This window comes from Chiloscyllium plagiosum, unplaced genomic scaffold (genome assembly GCF_037043375.1).
Source record: "Chiloscyllium plagiosum isolate Xiang-an unplaced genomic scaffold, Cpla_swu_hap1 HiC_scaffold_13, whole genome shotgun sequence".
In the NCBI taxonomy this organism is placed as follows: Eukaryota; Metazoa; Chordata; class Chondrichthyes; order Orectolobiformes; family Hemiscylliidae; genus Chiloscyllium; species Chiloscyllium plagiosum.
Window position 1 is genome coordinate 9,184,780 of NW_028270151.1, and position 20,819 is coordinate 9,205,598.

General features: G+C 44.0%; 1 protein-coding gene across 4 annotated transcripts in view; it reads right to left on the reverse strand.

Moving 5' to 3' along the window:
• The window catches only part of plod2 (procollagen-lysine, 2-oxoglutarate 5-dioxygenase 2), a 175,385-nt gene that overhangs the window by 36,294 nt on the left and 118,272 nt on the right, over positions 1-20,819 (reverse strand). For all 4 annotated transcript variants that reach the window (XM_087993323.1, XM_087993322.1, XM_087993321.1 and 1 more), the window contains exons 9-11: positions 15,108-15,233; positions 12,405-12,523; positions 8,451-8,555 (exon numbers count right to left, since the gene is read on the reverse strand). In XM_087993323.1, coding sequence (XP_087849449.1) covers positions 8,451-8,555; positions 12,405-12,523; positions 15,108-15,233 — 350 coding nt within the window. The remainder of the gene's footprint in view (positions 1-8,450; positions 8,556-12,404; positions 12,524-15,107; positions 15,234-20,819) is intronic.

Genomic DNA, 20,819 nt, shown 5'->3' on the forward strand with positions numbered 1-20,819 from the left:
ATGTATGGTGAGCAGTGTCAGGAGATTGAGGGGGAGCAACTGCAGTAGATGTCTGAGACTGTTTTGACATGTATGCTGGGTCAATGGTAACACTTCCAATGGAGTTCCACGATCATGGGTTCAAGTCCCACTCAAAATACTTGAGCACTTCAGTTGCGGTAGCTCTTGGGTGCAGTTTTGAGGGTGTTTCCTCATGTTGAAGGATTGTCTTTTCAGTGAGATTCTAATCTGACATTGCATCTGCTGAGGGACTCTCAACAAATGTGCAAGATCCCATGACTCTAGTTAAAAGCTTAACAAGGCAACTGCCCAACGTCCTTGCCCAGATTTAATCTATTACCTAAAAGCTACTAAAACGGTTTTCCCTGGTTATTTAACTCTGCTGATTGTGGGTGCTTTCTATGTACTAATTGCAACACCTGGATAACAAGAAAGGTGATAAATAGTTTGGGACTGGCATGCTTAAGGAACACATTCACCTTCAAGCTGAAGGCCTTCCATATAATCCATGACTTGCACCAAGTTTTTGCCCTCTCCTAATATTTCTTTGGCTCCTAATCCACTGCTTCCCTGTGTCTGTTGTGAAGCAACATGGGACATTTGTTGACGTCAAAGGTGATATATAAATGTATCTCCTATTAGAACATTAACACATTGGTTAGCTTGCATGATCTCAATGAGCTGAATGGCTGTAAGTGACTTCCAAGACTTTTTATTTTCAACTTTGGTGTGATTTATGGAGGTAAAGAATGAATGAAATCTGCATTCATTTCTTATTTGGTTCCATTATATGACAGATACATGTATCAGATTACAACTCACTGACTTTGGTAAAATGACCATTTATACTTCACAGAAACCCTGATGGTATTGACTTTGAGTGACTAATTCAAACCATTCTATGTACAAGGCATTATAGTGCTCCCCATTCAAGATCCCAATATTCTGCTTGTAATTTTATGAGTGCTTTTAAATACAAGTTTATTGTACCTCAGGTGGTGCAAATTAAATCAATGCTTAAAATGCCAAGTTGATCTCCTTAAGCTTTTTTCAAATGTTCATTGCATTTTAGTGGAGTGATTAGTTTAATTAAAAGACACATCTCTTACCTTACATGTACAACTGCGATTTAATGCATTCCCTATTCAATCTGCAATCACACTATTGCTGTGCCCTGATTCTGATCTACTTAATTATCCAGAGGTTAGCACTTTAGACTGATGGAGCTGCCGGGAAAGTGCTGCACATTTGAATAAGTCGAGCCAAACTGGTAATAGCTTTCTGCAGTTCAGACATCTGGGGAACATCCACTGAAGCGCTGACTTTTAATTAATTCAACAAAGCTACAATAGCAGCAAGTGGAACCCAAAGTGCTTGGTCTCCACAGGGTGGAGCAGGAAGATGTGTTTTAAATGTTGAAGTAACACGGTATAGAAGATTTCTGCAGATGGAGAATGCAATTCACTGAAAATAGTTCCTTAGATTTTCTTCCTGCTTCTTTGATCAGGGATGAAAACAAAAATGTTTACACAAGTTAAATTGGGTCTAAGATAAACTAGAGTTCTTTTCTGCCAAAATAGCTGGAATAAGTAAATAGTTACAGGTTACATAAACATGTATAAATAATCTGGAAAGTGAGCCATCAGAAAGGGGAATTAACAAAACAAAACGGAAATTTGTTTCAAAAGAGCTTTCTGGAATAGAACCCAGGAAGAACATAGCGACAAGAATTCAGTCCCACAAATCTGTTCTGCTGCTCTATGTACCCCAATCATCTGTGTGCATATTAATTTCCTATTCTTGGAGGAGGTGGTGACGGCCTAGTGGTATTGTCACCAGACTGGTAACCCAAAGGCCCAGGTAATGTTCTGGGGACCCACGGTTTGAATCCCATCATGGCAGATGCTGGAATTTTATTTCAATGTAAATCTGGAATTAATGATAACCATGAATTGATTGTTATAAAAACCCATCTGGTTCACTAATGTCCTTTAGGGGACATGTGACTCCAAACACAATGTGGTTGACCTTTAACTGCCCTCTCGGCAAATTAAGGATTGGCAATAAATGCTGGCCTAGCCAGTGATGCTTTCATCATGATACTGAATAAAGTTTTTTTAAAATTACCCTCTTTAGCAAAAATCCATTGATTTCCATCTGGATCTGCTCAATTTTCCACTCCCCATTCTTTGAAAGAAGTGTTTTCTGACTCTCTTCCTGTCCTCGGTTATGCACTGCCTCACTCTAGATTCCTCAATAAGAGAAAATAGTTTCTTTTCATCATAATTGCTGAAACCTACAAATTTTAAACAGCACTGTTAGGTCATCCATCAACAATGTCAATCCAAATCCCTTTGTTCTTCCACTCTTACCTATTCTGAGTTGTCTTTCCAATGTAGACCTGAATGATTTTCCACTTCCCCACGACAGGGACATCACCGCCTATTGGTTCTCCCCCACCCCAGTTTAATTTGTGAATATCATTTTGCATCTTGCTGCTGCCTCCTGATTTTGTGTAATGTGTAAACTCAGTGTAAAGAACGTATTCGCTATACAAAGCAAAATGCCAGAGAACAGCAATGCCTTGACGGAGTGAGAGAACAGCTCACAATGAATAACGGATCTCTGCGTTTTAATAACAGAAGTATAGAGTACAATAGAAGGGAAGTTACGGTAAACCTGTTTAAAACACTGTCAGAACTTTAAGCCATGGGGTGGGGGGGGCTTGGCTCACTCCCTTGATGGAGGGGGTGGGGGCGGGGTCAATGGCCAACCGAAAAATTCAGAATAAGGTCAATCTGGTGGTGAATCAGAATCTGAGAAGTAGATCCCTGGAATTCTGGTGGAGGAAGACACAACTGAGACCGAAGAAAATTACATCAACATAAACATTTGCACGGTTGTGAGGCATAGAGTCACAGAGGTGGACAACACAGAAACAGACCCTTCAGTCCAATACATCCATGCTGACCAGATATCCTAAATAAATCTAGTCGCATTTGTCCCACTTCCCTCTAAGCCCTTCCTATTCATATATCCATCCAGATGCCTTTTAAGATTAGATTAGATTAGATTACTTACAGTGTGGAAACAGGCCCTTCGGCCTAACAAGTCCACACCGCCCCGCCGAAGCGCAACCCACCCATACCCCTACATTTACCCCTTACCTAACACTACGGGCAATTTAGCATGGCCAATTCACCTGACCTGCACATCTTTGGATTGTGGGAGGAAACCGGAGCACCCGGAGGAAACCCACGCAAACACGGGGAGAACGTGCAAACTCCACACAGTCAGTCGCCTGAGGCACTGTTTAAATGTTGTGATTGTACCAGCCTCCACCATTTCCTCATGTATGGCTCATCCCATACATGCACCACCCTCTGTGTGAAAAAGTTGCCCCTTAGGTCCCTTTTAAATCTTTTGACATGATTTCTTGAGTAAAACACTACTGTTAGTATGGTATAGTCTGGTTCTTGTTGAGGCAGGTCTCGAAGTTCATTAACACTATAGATAATGCTATTAAGATCTCAGATTTACATACTGCCTGGGTACTGTACTTATTGCTGCAACAATGATTACTGTTTCAACAACAATAGCAACAAAGGCCACCTATTGTGAGGAGCATACTCTTATTCTAGAATATCACATTGCAATATCATCTAACTGCCTCAATGGTACTGTGGCTGTCTGGTCTGGAATCTACACAATAATTGCTAATGCTCTTTGGGAGGATTTAAGCTAATTCGGCAGGGGGATGGGAACCTAAATTGTAGTTCCAGTGTCCCGGAGGTTGAGAGAGTGAGATCAGAAATATGGTTTCAAGGTCTCAAGAGTGCATCGGCAAGCAGGAAGGTGGTTTGAAGTGTGTCTCCTTGAATGCCATGAGCATCTGGAACACGGTGGGTGAACTTGCAGCATGGTTTTGTACCTGGGTCTTCCATGTTGCAGCCATTTCGGAGACATGGATAGAGCAGGTTCCAGATTTAGATGTTTCAGTAAGAACAGAGAAGATGGTAAAAGACGGGGAGGTGTGGCATTGTTAGTTGAGGACAGTATTATGGTGACAAAGGACGTTTGAAAACTCGTCTGCTGAGGTAGTATGGGCTGAGGTTAGGAACAGGAAAGGAGAGGTCACACTGTTGGGAGTTTTCTATAGGCCTCCGAATAGTTCCAGGGATGTAGAGGAAAGGATAGCAAAGATAATTCTGGATAGGAATGACAGTAACACAGTAACTGTTATGGGGAGTTTAACTTTCCAAATATTGACTGGAAATATTATAGTTTGAGTACTTTGTCCAATGTGTGCAGGAGGGTTTTCTGACACAGTACGTAGACAGGTCAAAAAGGGGCGAGACCACATTGGATTTGGTACTGGGTAATGAACCTGGCCCCGTGTTAGGTCTGGAGATAGGTGAGCACTTTGGTGATAGTGACCACAATTTGGTTGTGTTCACTTTAACAATGGAAAGGGATAGGTATATACCGCAGGGCACGAGTAAATGGGGGAAAGGCAATTATGATCCGATCAGGCAAGATTTAGGATGCATAGGATGGGGAAGGAGACTGCAGGGGATGGTAACAATTGAAATGTGGAGCTTATTCACTGCGTGTCCCTGATACGTATGTACCTGTCGGGCAGGGAGGAAGTGATCTAGTGAGGGAGCTGTGGTTTACTAAAGAAGTTGAATCTCTTGTCAAGAGGAAGAAGGAGGCTTATGTTAGGATGAGGCATGAGGGCTCACTTAAGAATTACAAGGTAGCCAGGAAAGACCTAAAGAGAGAGCTAAGAAGAGTCAGGAGGGGAAATGATAAGTCATTGGCAGATAGCAACAAGGGAAACCCTAAAGCTTTCTATAGGTATATCATGGATAAAAGAATGACAAGAAAGATTAGGGCCAATCAAGGACAATAGTGGGAAATTGTGCATAGAGTCCGATGAGATAGGACAAGCATTAAATAAATTTCTTGTCAGTATTCACATTGGAAAAAGACAAATTGTCAAGGAGAGTATTGAGATACAGGCTACTAGACTCAATGGGATTGAGGTTCACATGGAGGAGGTGTTAGCAATTCTGGGAAGTGTGAAAATAGGTAAGTCCCCTGGGCCGGATGGGATTTATCCTAGGATTCTCTGAGAAGCCAGGGAGGAGATTGCAGAGCCTTTGGCTTTGATCTTTGTCGTCATTGTCTACAGGAAGTGCCAGAAGACTGGAGGATAGCAAATGTTGTCCCCCTTGCTCAAGAAGGGGAGTAGAGACAACCCTGGTAATTATAGACCAGTGAGCCTTAATTCAGTTGCAGGTAAAGTGATGGAAAAGGTTATAAGAGATAGGATTTATAATTATCTAGAAAGGAATAAGTTGATTAGGGATAGTCAGCACGGTTTTGTGAAGAGTAGGTAATACTTGCAATCCATATTGAGTTCTTTGAGAAGGTGACCAAACAGGTGGATGATGGTAAAGGGGTTTGATGTGTACATGGATTTCAGTAAGGCATTCGATAAGGTTTCCCATGGTAGGCTATTGCACAAAATACGGAGGCTTGGGATTGAGGGTGATTTAGCGGTTTGGATCAGACATTGGCTAGCCGAAAGAGGACAGAGGGTGGTGGTTGATGGGAAATGTTCATCTTGGAGTCCAGTTACTAGTAGTGTACCGCAAGGGTTGGTGTTGGGGCCACGGCTGTTTGTCATTTTTACAAATGACCTGGATGAGGGCGTAGAAGGATGGGTTAGAAGATGTTCGGATGACACTGAAGTCAGTGGAGTTGTGGATAGTGCCAAAGGAATTTGCAGGTTGCAGAGGGACATAGATAAGCTGCAGAGCTGGGCTGAGAGGTGGCAAATGGAGTTTAATGCTCTGTGAGGTAATTCACTTTGAAAGGAGCAACAGGAATGTAGAGTACTGGGCTAATGGTAAGATTCTTGGTAGTGTGGATGAGCAGAGTGATCTCAGTGTCCATGTACATAGATCCCTGAAAGTTGCCACCCAGGTTGATAGGGTTGTTAAGAAGGCATACGGCGTGTTAGCTTTTTATTGGTAAAGGGATCGAGTTTCGGAGCTATGAGGTCATGCTGTAGCTGTACAAAACTCTGGTACGGCCGCACTCGGAGTATTGTTTGCAATTCTGGTCACCGCATTATAGGAAGGATGAGGAAGCTTTGGAAAGGGTTCAGAGGAGATTTACTAGGATATTGCCTGGTATGGAGAGAAGGTCTTATGAGGAAAGTTTGAGGGACTTGAGGCTGTTTTTGTTACAGAGAAGGTTGAGAGGTGACTTAATTGAGACATATAAGATAATGAGGGGGTTAGATAGGGTGGACAGTGAGAACCTTTTTCCTCAGATGGTGATGGCTAGCACAAGGGGATAGTTTCTTTACTCAGAGTAGCAGGGGCATGGATCGCCCTGCCTGCAACAGCAGTAGACTCACCAACTTTAAGAGCATTTAAATGGTCATTAAATAAACATATGGATGAAAATGGAATAGTGCAGGATAGATAGAGTTCAGTTTGGTTCCACAGGTTGGCACAACAGCGAGGGGCAAAGTTCCTATATTGTGCTGTAATGTTCTATGTTCTAATACAATGACAGGGAAATGGGAAATTGGCAAATTGTTCTTGCTTAGAGCTGGTATGGGTACATCAGGCCAATTGATCTCTTTCTGGTTTGCAGATTTGACTTCTTGTCCACAATTTCTCTCATGACAAATTCAATCCCGTACGACTGCTCCCACGTGTAGGCCATCAACTAAAATGGAAAATCTGGACTTAGATTAGACTAGATTACTTACAGTGTGGAAACAGGCCCTTCGGCCCAACAAGTCCACACTTACCTGCCGAAGCGCAACCCACCCAGACCCATTCCCCTACAATTACTCCTTCACCTAACACTACGGGCAATTTTAGCATGGCCAATTCACCTACCCTGCACATTTTTGGACTGTGGGAGGAAACCGGAGCACCCAGAGGAAACCCACGCAGACACGGGGAGAACGTGCAAACTCCACACAGACAGTTGCCTGAGGCGGGAATTGAACCCGGGTCTCTGGCGCTGCGAGGCAGCAGTGCCACCGTGGACTTGGTGTGTCAGAGCCAGATCTTCATATCTAAACAGGATGCTGAATGTTGCTCAAATATTAGAACATGGATACAATTTCCTTAGCCTCAGGGGACTAAGGAAATGTCCATAAAGATGCAGATAAATACTTGGAGACGCACCATAGAAAGCATCCTATCTGGATGCATCACAGCATGGTATGGGAATTGGTCTTCCCATGACTGAAAGAAACTACAGAGAGTGGTGAGCACAGCCCAGTCCATCACACAAACCAGCCTCCCATCTATTGAATTCATCATTCCTGCTACACCAGGAAAGCAGCTAATATAACTAAAGACCCTTCCCATCCCAGTTAAACTCTCTTGTGTCAGGCAGAAGATAGACAAGTTTGCATACATGTACAAACAGATTCAAGAACAGCTTCTTCCCTGCTGTTATCAGACTTTTGAATGGACCTCTTTAATGTTAATGTTGATCTCTCTCTGCATCTTCTCAGCTGTTGTAACATTGTACCATGCATTCTGCTCTGTTACCCTGAGGTATAGTACGATCTTCCTGTAAAGCTTGGAAGACAACACTCTTCACTGTAACTTGGCTCATGTGACAGTAACAAATCAAATCAAATCAGATCAATATCAGATCACTGATTTCAGTGAGGCAGCCTTCACTTACATCCTGCCGGGAACTGGGGTAGGCTGGAAAGATCGGGCAAATTAAAATCAGCTTCTCCACGTTTGATCAAACTCCATGAATTACCACCAACGCATTTTCTGTAATTAGGGATTTGTCACTGTATGCTAAACCACTGACATCTTCGGATCATTTTTGACTCAACCATTCCAGGTTTAGAATCATAATTTTATGGAATTGGCTACAAGTAAAGGCTTTTTGAAGTTAGGATGGTGAGCGTATTGTCCTGTTTTTATTCAGACTTAAGAACACATGAAACATATACAGGCAAAAAGTGAGGACTGCAGATGCTGGAAATCAGAGTCTCGATCAGAGTGGTACTGGAAAAGCACAGCAGGTCGGTCAGCATCCGAGGAGCAGGAAAATCAACATTTCGGGCAAAAACCCTTCATCAGGAATGGCTTTTGCCAAAACGTTGATTTTCCTGCTCCTCGGATGCTGCCTGACTTGCTGTGCTTTTCCAGCACCACTCTAATCTAGACCATGAAACATATACAGTTGATGCTGATTGATAGAGTCATATAGCACAGAGAGGCCCTTCAACCCATCGAGTCCATGCTAACCCATCTGCATTAATCTCACCGTCCATCACTTGGCCCAAAGCAGAGAGGGTTATGATATTTGAAGTGTTCATCCACATTATTTTTAAAAGGTTGCAAAGTCCACTTCAATCAGCACCAAGTTGTGCATTAATTTCTTACCTGTTTTGCTCAATTAATATTTTCAGAGTATCTGGGTTTGTCAAGACAACATCGGAATCGAGATTGAAGTAATAATCACATTCTGGATCCTGGCGACAGTAATCCCTATATTGGGAAAAGGAAGAGGGTGGTAATCAATGGCTAATTAAACTTCCCTCAATCCCACAGTGCTGACCTATTCAAAATCACTGTCTTTAGTAATGGAAGTAATCACAAAGTACCCTTTTGCTGAAGACATTATGGTTAGTTGGCAGATTTAAAAATGGAAAAAAAATTATAAACTCCCAACAAAAACTTTTAAAGGAAATTTGTTCTTTTGATGCCTTTGTGATTTGTTTTTTATAACTGGTCAGTCGGTCAGCTTTCAATCACGCCAGCTGCCTGATGCAAAACCCCGTGAAAATATTTAAAGGCCGTGTCGGTAAATTTGACAATCTCTATGTTTCCAATCTATCGGAGTTACTCAGCTATTGAAAGCAGCCCTGCTTCACATACCTCCCTCCCCTTCCTGGACCTCTCCATCTCCATTAATGACGACTGACTTGACACTGACATTTTTTTACAAACCCACCGACTCCCACAGCTACCTGGATTACACCTCTTCCCACCCTACCTCTTGCAAAGATGCCATCCCATATTCCCAATTCCTCCGCCGGATCTGCTCCCAGGAGGACCGGTTCCACCACAGAACACACCAGATGGCCTCCTTCTTTAGAGACCGCAATTTCCCTTCCCACGTGGTTCAAGATGCCCTCCAACGCATCTCGTCCACATCCCGCACCTCCGCCCTCAGACCCCACCCCTCCAACCGTAACAAGGACAGAACGCCCCTGGTGCTCACCTTCCACCCGACCAACCTTCACATAAACCAAATCATCCGCCGACATTTCCGCCACCTCCAAACAGACCCCACCACCAGGGATATATTTCCCTCCCCACCCCTTTCCGCCTTCCGCAAAGACCGTTCCCTCCGTGACTACCTGGTCAGGTCCACGCCTCCCTACAACCCACCCTCCCATCCTGGCACCTTCCCCTGTCACCACAGGAACTGTAAAACCTGCGCCCACACCTCCTCCCTCACCTCTATCCAAGGCCCTAAAGGAGCCTTCCACATCCATCAAAGTTTTACTTGCACATCCACTAATATCTTTTATTGTATCCGTTGCTCCCGATGTGGTCTCCTCTACATTGGGGAGACTGGGCGCCTCCTAGCAGAGGGCTTTAGAGAACATCTCCGAGACACCCGCACCAATCAACCACACCGCCCCGTGGCCCAACATTTCAACTCCCCCTCCCACTCTGCCGAGGACATGGAGGTCCTGGGCCTCCTTCACCGCTGCTCCCTCACCACCCGACGCCTGGAGTAAGAACGCCTCATCTTCTGCCTCGGAACACTTCAACCCCAGGGCATCAATGTGGACTTCAACAGTTTATTCATTTCCCCTTCCCCCACCTCACCCTAGTTCTAAACTTCCAGCTCAGCACTGTCCCCATGACTTGTCCAGACTTGTCCTAGCTGCCTTGCTCCTTTTCCACCTATCCACTCCACCCTCTCCTCCCTGACCTATCACCTTCATCCCCTCCCCCACTCACTTATTGTACTCTATGCTACTTTCTCCCCACCCCCACCCTCCTCTAACTTATCTCTCCACGCTCCAGGCTCACTGTCTTTATTCCTGATGAAGGGCTTTTGCCCGAAATGTCGATTTCGAAGCTCCTTGGATGCTGCCTGAACTGCTGTGCTCTTCCAGCACCACTAATCCAGAATCTGGTTTCCAGCAGCTGCAGTCATTGTTTTTACCTCACAATACCAAGGCCAAAGTTTAGCATCGATTTTGCACCATTTCAATGTGCTGTCTCTCTACTGCTGTGGAGAATGCCAAACAACTCATGACAATCTTGCACGATCTTAAATCATAAGAATGTAAAAACTAAGAGGAGGCGGCCATTCAGCCCTTCGAGTCTGCTCCGCCATTTAATATAATCATGACCAATCTCATCCTGGCTTCAACTCCACTTTCCTGCACACTCTCCATACGACTAAGTAAACCATGACTAATTATAAATCTCTCTTCCTTTGGTTAACTCAGTATCCCAGCACTCTGGGGCAGTGAATTCCATGGATTTACAATGCTTTGAGAGAAGCACAGTGGTTAGCACTGCTGCCTCACAGCGCCAGAGACCCGGGTTCAATTCCTGCCTCAGGTGACTGACTGTGTGGAGTTTGCACGTTCTCCCAGTGTCTGCGTGGGTTTCCTCCGGCTGCTCCGGTTTCCTCCCACTGTCCAAAGATGTGCAGGTCAGGTGAATTGGCCATGCTAAATTGCCCGTAGTGTTAGGCAAGGAGTAAATGTAGGGGTATGGGTGGGTTGCGCTTTGGCGGGTCGGTGTGGACTTGTTGGGCCGAAGGGCCTGTTTCCATACTGTAAAGTAATGTAATGTAATGTAATCTAAGTAATTCCTCCTCGTTTGTGTTTAAATTTGCTACCTCTTATCCTCAAGCTATAACCTACAATCCTATCCCTTCAGAACTCAGGTGACTTCCAAAGGTGTGATTCACATTAGCAAAAACAAAGAAAAAACAGATCTGCATTATCATCTCACTATCAACATCATGCAGATTGCCATTGACCAGAGCCTGAACTGAAGGTGCCATATAAATACTGTCAAAACCTGTGGCGCTGGAAAAGCACAGGAGGTCAGGCAGCATTCGAAGAGCAGGAGAGTCAACGTTTCAGACAGTAGCCCTTCATCAGGAATTCCTGATGCCCGAAACATCGACTCTTCTAATCCTCTGATGCTGCCTGACCGGCTATGCTTTTCCAGCACCACAACTTTTGACTCTGATCTCCAGCATCTGCAGTCCTCAGTTTCTCCTAGTCATATAAATACTGTGGCTACAAGAGAAGGTCAGAGGCTAGGAATACTGCAGCGCCTAACTTATCTGCTGACTTCCCAAAGCCTGTCTACCATCTCCAAGGCACAGGTCAGGACTGTAATGGAATACTCCCTGCTTGCCTGAATGAGTGCAGCTCCAACAATACTCAAGTAGCCTGCCACCACCCGGGACAAGGAGAAAGTATGGACTGCAGATGCTGGAGATCAGAGTCGAGAGCGCGGTGCTGGAAAACCACAGCAGGTCAGGCAACATCGACATTTTGGGCAAGAACCCTTCATCCTGATGAAGGGCTTTGCCTGAAATGTCGATTCTCCTGCTCCTGGGATGCTGCCTGACTTGCTGTGCTTTTCCAGCACCCCACTCTCAACCACCCAAGACAAAGCAGCCCACTTCATTGGCACCACATCCACAAACATCCACTCCTTCCACCACTGATGTTCAGTTGCAGCACTGTATACTATCTGTAAGATGCACTGCAGAAATTAAACACAGCTTTTTAGACAGCACCTTCCAAACCCACAATCACTTCTATCTAGGGCAGCAAATACATAGAAACAACACCCCCTGCAAGTTCCCCTCCAAACCACTCATCATTCTCACTTGGAAATATATCATCATTCCTTCAGTGCCACTGACTCAAATGCCTGGAATTTCCTCTCTGATGGCACTGTGGGTCTATATACAACAGGTGGACTGCAGCAGTTCAAGAAGGCAGCTCACCACCACCTTCTCAAAAGGCAGCCAGAGATGGGTAATAAACGTTGGTCCAACCAGTGACACCATATCTCAGGAGTGAATCCAAAATAAATTCCCTTCTAGACAGTAGCAACTAATCTAATGGTGTCATAGGAATATAGGAAATTGGTCATACAGCACGGAAACTGACCCTTCGGCCCAACTTGTCTGTGCTGACCTTGTCACCTGGTCCAGCTCCTGGGCATTTCAACATGAGCCTATCAGTCGTACTGACTGATTGCAGAAGCTAAGTAAACAACCCTAACTTATCACTCAGTTCCTTTCAGCCACAGTTACAGCATTGGAAAGCAGAAACTCACATTCCCATATTCCTGGCATCTCCTTCACTCAGGATCTCCTCAGGACCCACAAATTTCACGTCAAGTTCACCTTTGTGTTTCTCCCAGAATTTGTGTATGTGTCTCTCATGGTAAACCTCCTAGAACAGAGTTTGAGAAACAGAATTAATGGCCTACATTTACCAGTCCATGGTGAACAAATGGCACTTTTAACGCTTCGGACTGCACTCAGACATCAAATGAGCTTCTGTTCAAAAATTAAAGCTCATTAGAAAGTTACGCCTATATGATGCCCTGTGTAGGGGTACCAGAGAGGCACCTGGGTGAACACGACAGAATGAAGAATTGCATTGTCCATGGAACTTCACCAGGTCTATGGAGGTGGGTCTGGAGATGGTGTGAAGGAACATTTGGAACAGGACATCAAACCAGAATGATTCGGAGATGCCGGTGTTGGCCTGGGGTGTACAAAGTTAAAAATCACACAGCACCAGGTTATAGTCCAACAGGTTTAATTGGAAGAACTAGCTTTTGGAGCACTGCTCCTTCGTCAGGGGGCTGTGGAGTATAAGATTGCAAGACACAGAATTTATAGCAAAAGTTTACAATGTGATTTAACTGAAATTATATATTGAAAAAAACCTGGATTTCTTTTATATATAATTTTTAATTTTTTTTTCAAAGCTGATTTTTTAAACTTCAAACAGGAATGTTAACATGTTCCATCCCCACCCCTTTTTTGTGAGGTGGTTTCTGAGCTCTGATGTTAATACAGCTGGGAAAAGCCATTTGAGGTCGTTGATTTAATTCAGAATTAAAAGTCTAATGACGACAAGAGAGATCAACGGTGGAGATGGTCAGGAAAACCTGGTGGAGATTGTCCAGTTCATTAGTGTCTATTCGGGAAGGAAACTGTCATCCTTACCTGGTCTGGCCTACATGTAACTCCAGTCCCACAGGGATATGGTTGTCATTGAAGTGTCCCCTGGGCAATTTGGGATGGGTAATAAATGCTAGTCTGGCCAGTGATTTTCAAATCCTTTGTTTGAGTTTTTCATTCATTCAATGAGCAGGAATTTTGTGTGCAATGGAATTTCACCAGTGGAGCATGGGATCCATCCCTCCCCAGTGTCTGTAATTTATCAACTCATAGGGAAGAAAGTGCACAATGGAAGGTTTCAGGAGCAACATGCAATCTGCAGCTTAAAGGCACGAGGTGGGTTAGCCTGAGAACATCCACAATCGTATGGATTATTTCCCACAGACGATGTCACTGGTGGTCAGGAAGGTGTTGACATTTCCTTCAACCTGTACAGTGCTTCCATTCTGACCCTCCCTCTCTGTCCCATTTATTTCAGCCGCACTCTCACTGATGACACAATAAAGACAGCCCATGTAATCCACACTCAGAATCCACTCGCCTCCTGTACTGCATCGCCTCAACCCTCAGGGTGGCACGGTGCCTCACAGCGCCAGGGACCCGGGTTCGATACCTGCCTTGGGTAACTGTCTGTTTGGAGTTTGCACATTCTCCCCGTGTCTGCGTGGGTTTCCTCTGGGTGCTCCGGTTTCCTCCCACAATCCAAAGATGTGCAGGTCAGGTGGATTAGCCATGCTAAATTGCCCGTAGTGTTAGGTACATTAGTCAGGGGTAAATATAGGGTAAGGGAATGGGTCTGGGTGGATTACTCTTCGGAGGGTCAGTGTGGACTTGTTGGGCCAACTAGCCTGTTTCCATATTCTTGGGAATCTATTCTAAAACCCACCCATCATCCTAAACTCTGTGATCATACAGTCGCACCCTGTTATTGGAAGCTCCCAGAAGATTGTGCATTGTAGCACTGTCCTGCTACTGTGGTAATTGGGTTAGTAAACCCAAAAAAGGTTTCTCTGCAGATACTGTAACTAAGATGGGAAGATAGAAGTGCCAATTAGAATGTTTAATTCATTGTAAAATCATGTTCAGAGTGTCCTGCATTTACAAACATTCGCACCTACAAATGTAATCCCATACAGGGGTATAATTTTAAATATTTAATGTATAAAAATTTCCTGTATTTACAAACAGCTGTTTTATATTGTCCTGATTGGTGTACAAACTGACTGTGAACAGACTCCAGAGTGGAACTTCGTCACATCCCAGGGGCTGTTGGAACAGATAGCTCTTCCTACTGTCATATACCTTAATTTCCATTCACCTAGTGAGGTGCAGGTAAAGCAAAGCTCATGGACGAACAGAGCAAATAATAGACAATGACTTCATGGTTTCTCGGTTTTGTTATGCATTTGTGGATTTTGGAATTGTTACCGATTTACTCCATAAAGATGGCAGGTAACAGAACATAGAAATGTTCAGCACAGAACAGGCCCTTTGGCCCACGATGTTGTGCCGAGGTTTAATCCTAATGTAAAATATACTAACTTAACCTCTGCACCCCTCAACTCACTGCTGTCCATGTGCATGTCTAGCAGCCGCTTAAATGTCCCTAATGACACTGCTCCCACCACCACAGCTGGCAATGCATTCTAAGCGTTCACAACTCACTACATAAAGAACCTACCTCTGACGTCTCCTTTATACCTTCCTCCAACTTTCACATCTTTACCTTGATTATGTTTTACCGAAAAGTGTTGGCTTATATTGAACTACGAGGTGTTTACAATTGTAATTCCCACTCAGTTAACAGTATCAGAGAATTGCACGCCCATTAATGGAACACTCACTTTATTGTGAATGAAGAATTTAAGCTTCTCCCTTGGATAATTGATGGTCAGAAGTCTTTCCAAAAACTCCGGAAGAAAAGGTGATGGCTGTTCAATGAATATGCCAACAGTCACGCTGGGGTATTCCTAAATAACAAAAACATTAAATCTGATTAATTATTGTAACATTACTGTTACCAATTGTAAGTTAAACCCAAGGTACTCAAACAGGTACTAATCAGATTACTTTCAATGACAATGTCACAGAGGAATTTTTAACCTAGCTGAATGTTTAATCAGACAGATATTATTCAGTTTTGCATACCGTGAAATGGAGTGAATTGATTAAAAGGTTGTGAAAGTTTCTACTGATATTTATGGGAAGTGTTGATTAAATTAACACTGTTTTTCCTTGCTTGCTACAACTGTCCACTGAATATTAGAATCTCAAGTTTACAAAGAATGGTTCCAGTTATGAGGAACTAATCATGAGAATTGATTAAGGTTGGCATCGTTTTTCTTGGAAAGAAGATGACTGATAGGATTTTGAACACCACTATCAAATCTCATGTGTGGGCTGGACACAGTAAATAGGGAGTAGCTGATCCTGCAAGTAAAAGAGAAATGAACAAGAGAGCATAGATTTAAAATGATGTGCAAATGAAACAAGGGTGATGAGAGTACAAAAGTGTTTTCATACAGCGCACAGTTAGGGGATGGAATGTACTGCCTGTTACTATGATGGAGGCAGGTTCAACAGAGGCATTCACTGGATGACTATTTGTATAGAAATAATGTTCAAAGAAAAGGTAAGAGATTGACACTGGAGGACAGAACCAAGGCAGGCATGATGTGCCAAATGGCCTCCTCCTGCCCTGTAATAGTTCTGTGATCTCAAAATAATTACAATGGGTAATGAATTGCAGCAATGACGCTGGACAGGAGCAAAAGATATACAGGTAGGTCTTCTATGGTTTCCTTCTTGTGCAAACCCTCATGACAGAAAAATTGTGCTTTCAAAACAGCACTTAGAGTGTTGGCGATGTAATTGCATTACAGCCAACACATGGTTTTAAAAGTTTGCACTTTAGAAATAGTGTCCTCAATTTGTGAACTGCGTTAGAGTGAATTTGCGTTGACGAAATGCACATTAAAGCAGAAAGGCCAAATCTGCTTTTGCATCGATTAAGGGCACCTGCTCACGAGACATTAAATCCAGCCACTGAAGGGATTTGAGATGGGAGTTCATAAAAGGTGGAGCAGACTTACAAAGTTACAATTGTTCATTAATCAGTCTGCTCCACAATCACACCTGGATCAAATGATTTGCACATGTTCATAATCTCATAAAAACCACTAATACAAGTAAAATATGGATTAAAAGCCACAGACTTGGACTGATAAAACACCCTCACTTTTTCAGGTCATCAACTAGGGATTGACGATAAATGTAGCCTTGCCACTCATCACCAAAACCAAAACTCGATAAATTCCGGCACCTGATCAGGTGGACCACAGAACTCAGAGAGGCTAGGGAAGTGATTGCTGGGCCTCATGCGGAGATATTTGTGTCATCGGTAGTCACAGGTGAGGTGCCAGAAGACTGCAGGTTGGCTAACGTGGTGCCACTGTTTAAGAAGGGCAGTAAGGACAAGTCAGGGAACTATAGACCGGTGAGCCTGACCTCGGTGGTGGGCAAGTTGTTGGAGGGAATCCTGAGGGACAGGATGTACATGTATTTGGAAAGGCAAGGACTGATTCGGGATAGTAACATGACTTTGTGGGTAGGAATCATGTCTCAAAAACTTGACTGAGTTTTTGGAAGAAGTAATAAAGAGGATTGATGAGGGCAGAGTGGTAGACATGACCGATATGGACTTCAGTAAGGCGTTCGACAAGGTTCCCAATAGGAGACTGATTGGCAAGGTTAGATCTCATGGAATACAGGGAGAACTAGCCATTTGGATACAGAACTGCCTCAAAGGTAGAAGGCAGAAGGTGGTTGTGGAGGGTCATTTTTCAGATTGGAGGCCTGTGACCAGTGGGGTGCCACAAGGATCGATGCTGGGTTCTCTACTTTTTGTCATTTACATAAATTGTTTGGATGCGAGTAAAAGAGGTACAGTTAGTAAGTTTGCAGATGACACCAAAATTGGAGGTGTAGTGGACAGTGAAGAAGGTTACCTTAGATTACAACGGGACCTTGATCAGATGTGCCAACGGGCAGAGAAGTGGCAGATGGAGTTTAATTTAGATAAATGTGAGGTGCGGCATTTTTGGAAAGCAAATCTTAGTAAGGCTTATACACTTAATGGTAAGTCCTGGGGAGTGTTGCTGAACAGAGACCTTGGAGTGCAGGTTCATAGCTCCTTGAAAGTGGAGTCACAGCTAGATAGGAGAGTGAAGGAGGCGTTTGGTCAGAGTATTGAGTACAGGAGTTGGGAGGTCATGTTGCGGCTGTATAGGACATTGGTTCGGCCACTGTTGGAATATTGTGTGCAATTCTGGTCTCCTTCCTATCGGAAAGATGTTGCGAAACTTGAAAGGGTTCAGAAAAGACTTACAAGGATGTTGGCAGGGTTGGAAGATTTGAGCTATAGGGAGAGGTTGAATAAGCTGGGGCTGTTTTCCTTGGAGGGTCGGAGGCTGAGGGGTGACCTTATAGAGGTTTATAACATCATGAGGATAAATAGATAGGATAAATAGACAAAGTCTTTCCTCTGGGGCAGGGGAGTCCAGAACTAGAGGACATAGGTACAGGGTGAGAGGGGAACTTTTTCACACAGAGGGTGGTACATGTATGGAATGAACTGCCAGAGGAAGTGGTGGAGGCTGGTACAATTACAACATTTAAAAGACATCTGGATGGGTATATAAATAGGAAGGGTGTGGAGGGAAATTGGCTGGTTGCTGGCAGGTGGGATTAGATTAGGTTGGGATATCTGGTCGGCATGGACTAGTTGTACCAAAGGTCTGTTTCTGTATTGTACATTTCTATGACTCTATGAACTTAAGATCATAATAATGTCACAACTGTAATACTGTGAAAATGTAATGGGAACTTTAAAATAAAATTGAAGAATGAAGTTGCCTAGAAATGTGTCTAAGAGTGGAGGAGAGATAGATCGTGCTCTGGGTAAAGTTACCTTAGCCCTAGAGGACCATAGGGCAGCTCTCTCATTAGAGAGAAAGATGACTGGTGGTGGTTTAACACATGGGTCACCCTGCCTCAGGTGAGGGGTAAGGTTGAGAAGGAGGTTCTTTCATGGTGACCTCAGCTAGTGTGGGAATTGAACCAGCCATCCAGCCAGCTGAGCTAACTGGCCCCACATTACTAATACAGCAATCATTTCCTGATTCAAACAGCTTAGAATTTGTTCTCATCCAGTTCATTTATTGTTGAACAATCTTCAATACTCTGGAGCTCTCCTTTGTGATTCTGTCACACCTTAAGGAAATGTGTAAATGCTCCTTAAAGTTTCAGTACACTACTAGCCGTACTGATTTTGACGTACTTCAATTCAAGCAACTAGCCTTCCTGCCAGAAAACAGCACTGATCTTATAAACACATTGAAACAGGTGGCAAAAGTCACCAAGATAACCCAAGAGGATTTTATTGTGGGTCAGCATTACCTCTGCAACCTGATCACAGAATCCCTACAGTGTGGAGGCAGGCCATTTGGCCCATCAAATCTACACCGACCCTCTGAAAAGCACCCCACCCAGACCCGAACCCCCTACCCTTTGCCTGCAACCTTGCATTTCCCATGGCTAACCCATTTAGCCTGCACACCCCTGGACACTCTGCGGCAATTTGGCATGGCCAATCCACCTAACTTGCACAAATGTGGACTGTGGGAGGAAATGGGAGCAGTCAAGTGGATCAGCATTACCTCTGCAACTTTGGAGGAAATGGGAGCAGATGGAAGAAACCCACAAAGACACGGGGAGAACATGCAAACCCCACACAGACAGACAGTCTCTCGAGGGTGGAACCGAACCCTGCTCCCTTGAGACCATAGTGCTAACCATTGAGACACCATGCCACCCATTCAGGTTAAGTTGGAAGGGTCCAGTTAGTTTATTTGATGAAGAGAGGTTGCAGCATAACACCAACAGGCAGGTTCAACTGTTATCCCTGTGGAGCTCGACCTTGGGTCTACCTTGCCCCTCTTGACTTACCCCATAGTGATATCATGGTATGGCCTTGATTAGCAACCCCTTGGTGAGTGGCAGCAGGTAAACACTGTGTACTGGTCACCCATTGCAGCTGTCAAGGCATTTGGATCCTCCTCAATTCTCGGATGAAGGGCATGAGGAACCATGTGGTTTGGGAAGAAGCACAATCCATTTTTAAAACAAAATTCAGTGATGACATGTGGCATTTATTACCTATCCATAATTGCCCTTGAGAAGGTGCTGCTGAGCTACCTTCATCAACCATTGTAATCCACGTGCTGTAGGTAGACACAATACCAGGAGGGCATTCTAGCATTTTGTCCCAGCAAGAGTGAAGGAATGGTGATATATTGGCACAGTGGCTCAGTGGTTAGCACTGCTGCCTCACAATGCCAGGGTCTCGGGTTCAACACTGTAGGGATTCAAAAAATAATTATTTCCTAGTCAGGATGGTGAGTGGCTTGGAGGGGAACTTGCAAGTGGTGGTGTTCCCATGTATCTGCTGCCCTTGTCCTTCCAGATGGAAATGGTCACGGGTGCTGCTCTCTCTCCGCTATGAGTAAATTTCTTTGCGTGGATTTTCTGTGGGACTTTTGAAAATACCTAAAACTTAGAAATAACCTGGAAGCAATTCTGATAACTACTTTACACTCCTTTTTGAGGGGGACTTTTAAGTCTTAAAGGGTTCTTTAGGTTGAACTCCTAATTGCTTGGTGTATAGTTTTTATCCTTTTATGTGAAGTGGGTATCATTGATAAGGCCAGCATTTGTTACCCATCCTTAATTGCCCCTTTCGTGGGGTGGCTTACTCAGGCCATTTCAAAAGGCTATCGAGAGTCTACCACGTTGCGGTGGATCTGAACTTGCATAGGCCAGACCTCCAGCAACTTTCTTTCTGAAAGGACTGAGGAGTTTTTAAATAACAAGTGTTCAGAACACAAACAGATACATCACGATCTTACTGAATGTTGGAGAAGGCTTGAAGCCTCGAACAGCCTAGCTTCTGTCCCTCATTTGTCGGCTCATATGATTTTGTGGGCACCATCACTAAGAATAGCTCTCGATTCCAGATTTAGTCATTAAATTTAAATTCTCAGCGGTGGTGGGAATTGAACCAGAGTTCTCACAGCATTAGACTGGGCTTCCAGGTTAATACACCACTGACATTACCTCTAATGCCACCATCTCTTCCGCGTGCAACATTATCTTGCTGAATAAATAACTTCAGCCTTCCACTCCACATTAGTGTGACATGCAATGGTGTGAGGTCCCTCATCACATTTGCCTAAATGCATCACGGTGGAAAATCTAACCATACTAGTTTCAACAACTTTATATCAATGCTTTTGTTTAGGATGAGGTGGTGTTCTTATATCCGAAAACCTTTCAGAAAGGACCAAAGCTGAATGACAGATATGGGAGATAGCAGGTCATAGTCTAAGGATACAGGGTGGGTCATTTAGGACTGAGATGAGGAGGAATGTCATCACTCAGAGAGCGGGGAGCTTGTGGAATTCTCTGCCATAGCAAATAGCTGAGAACAAAACATTGAT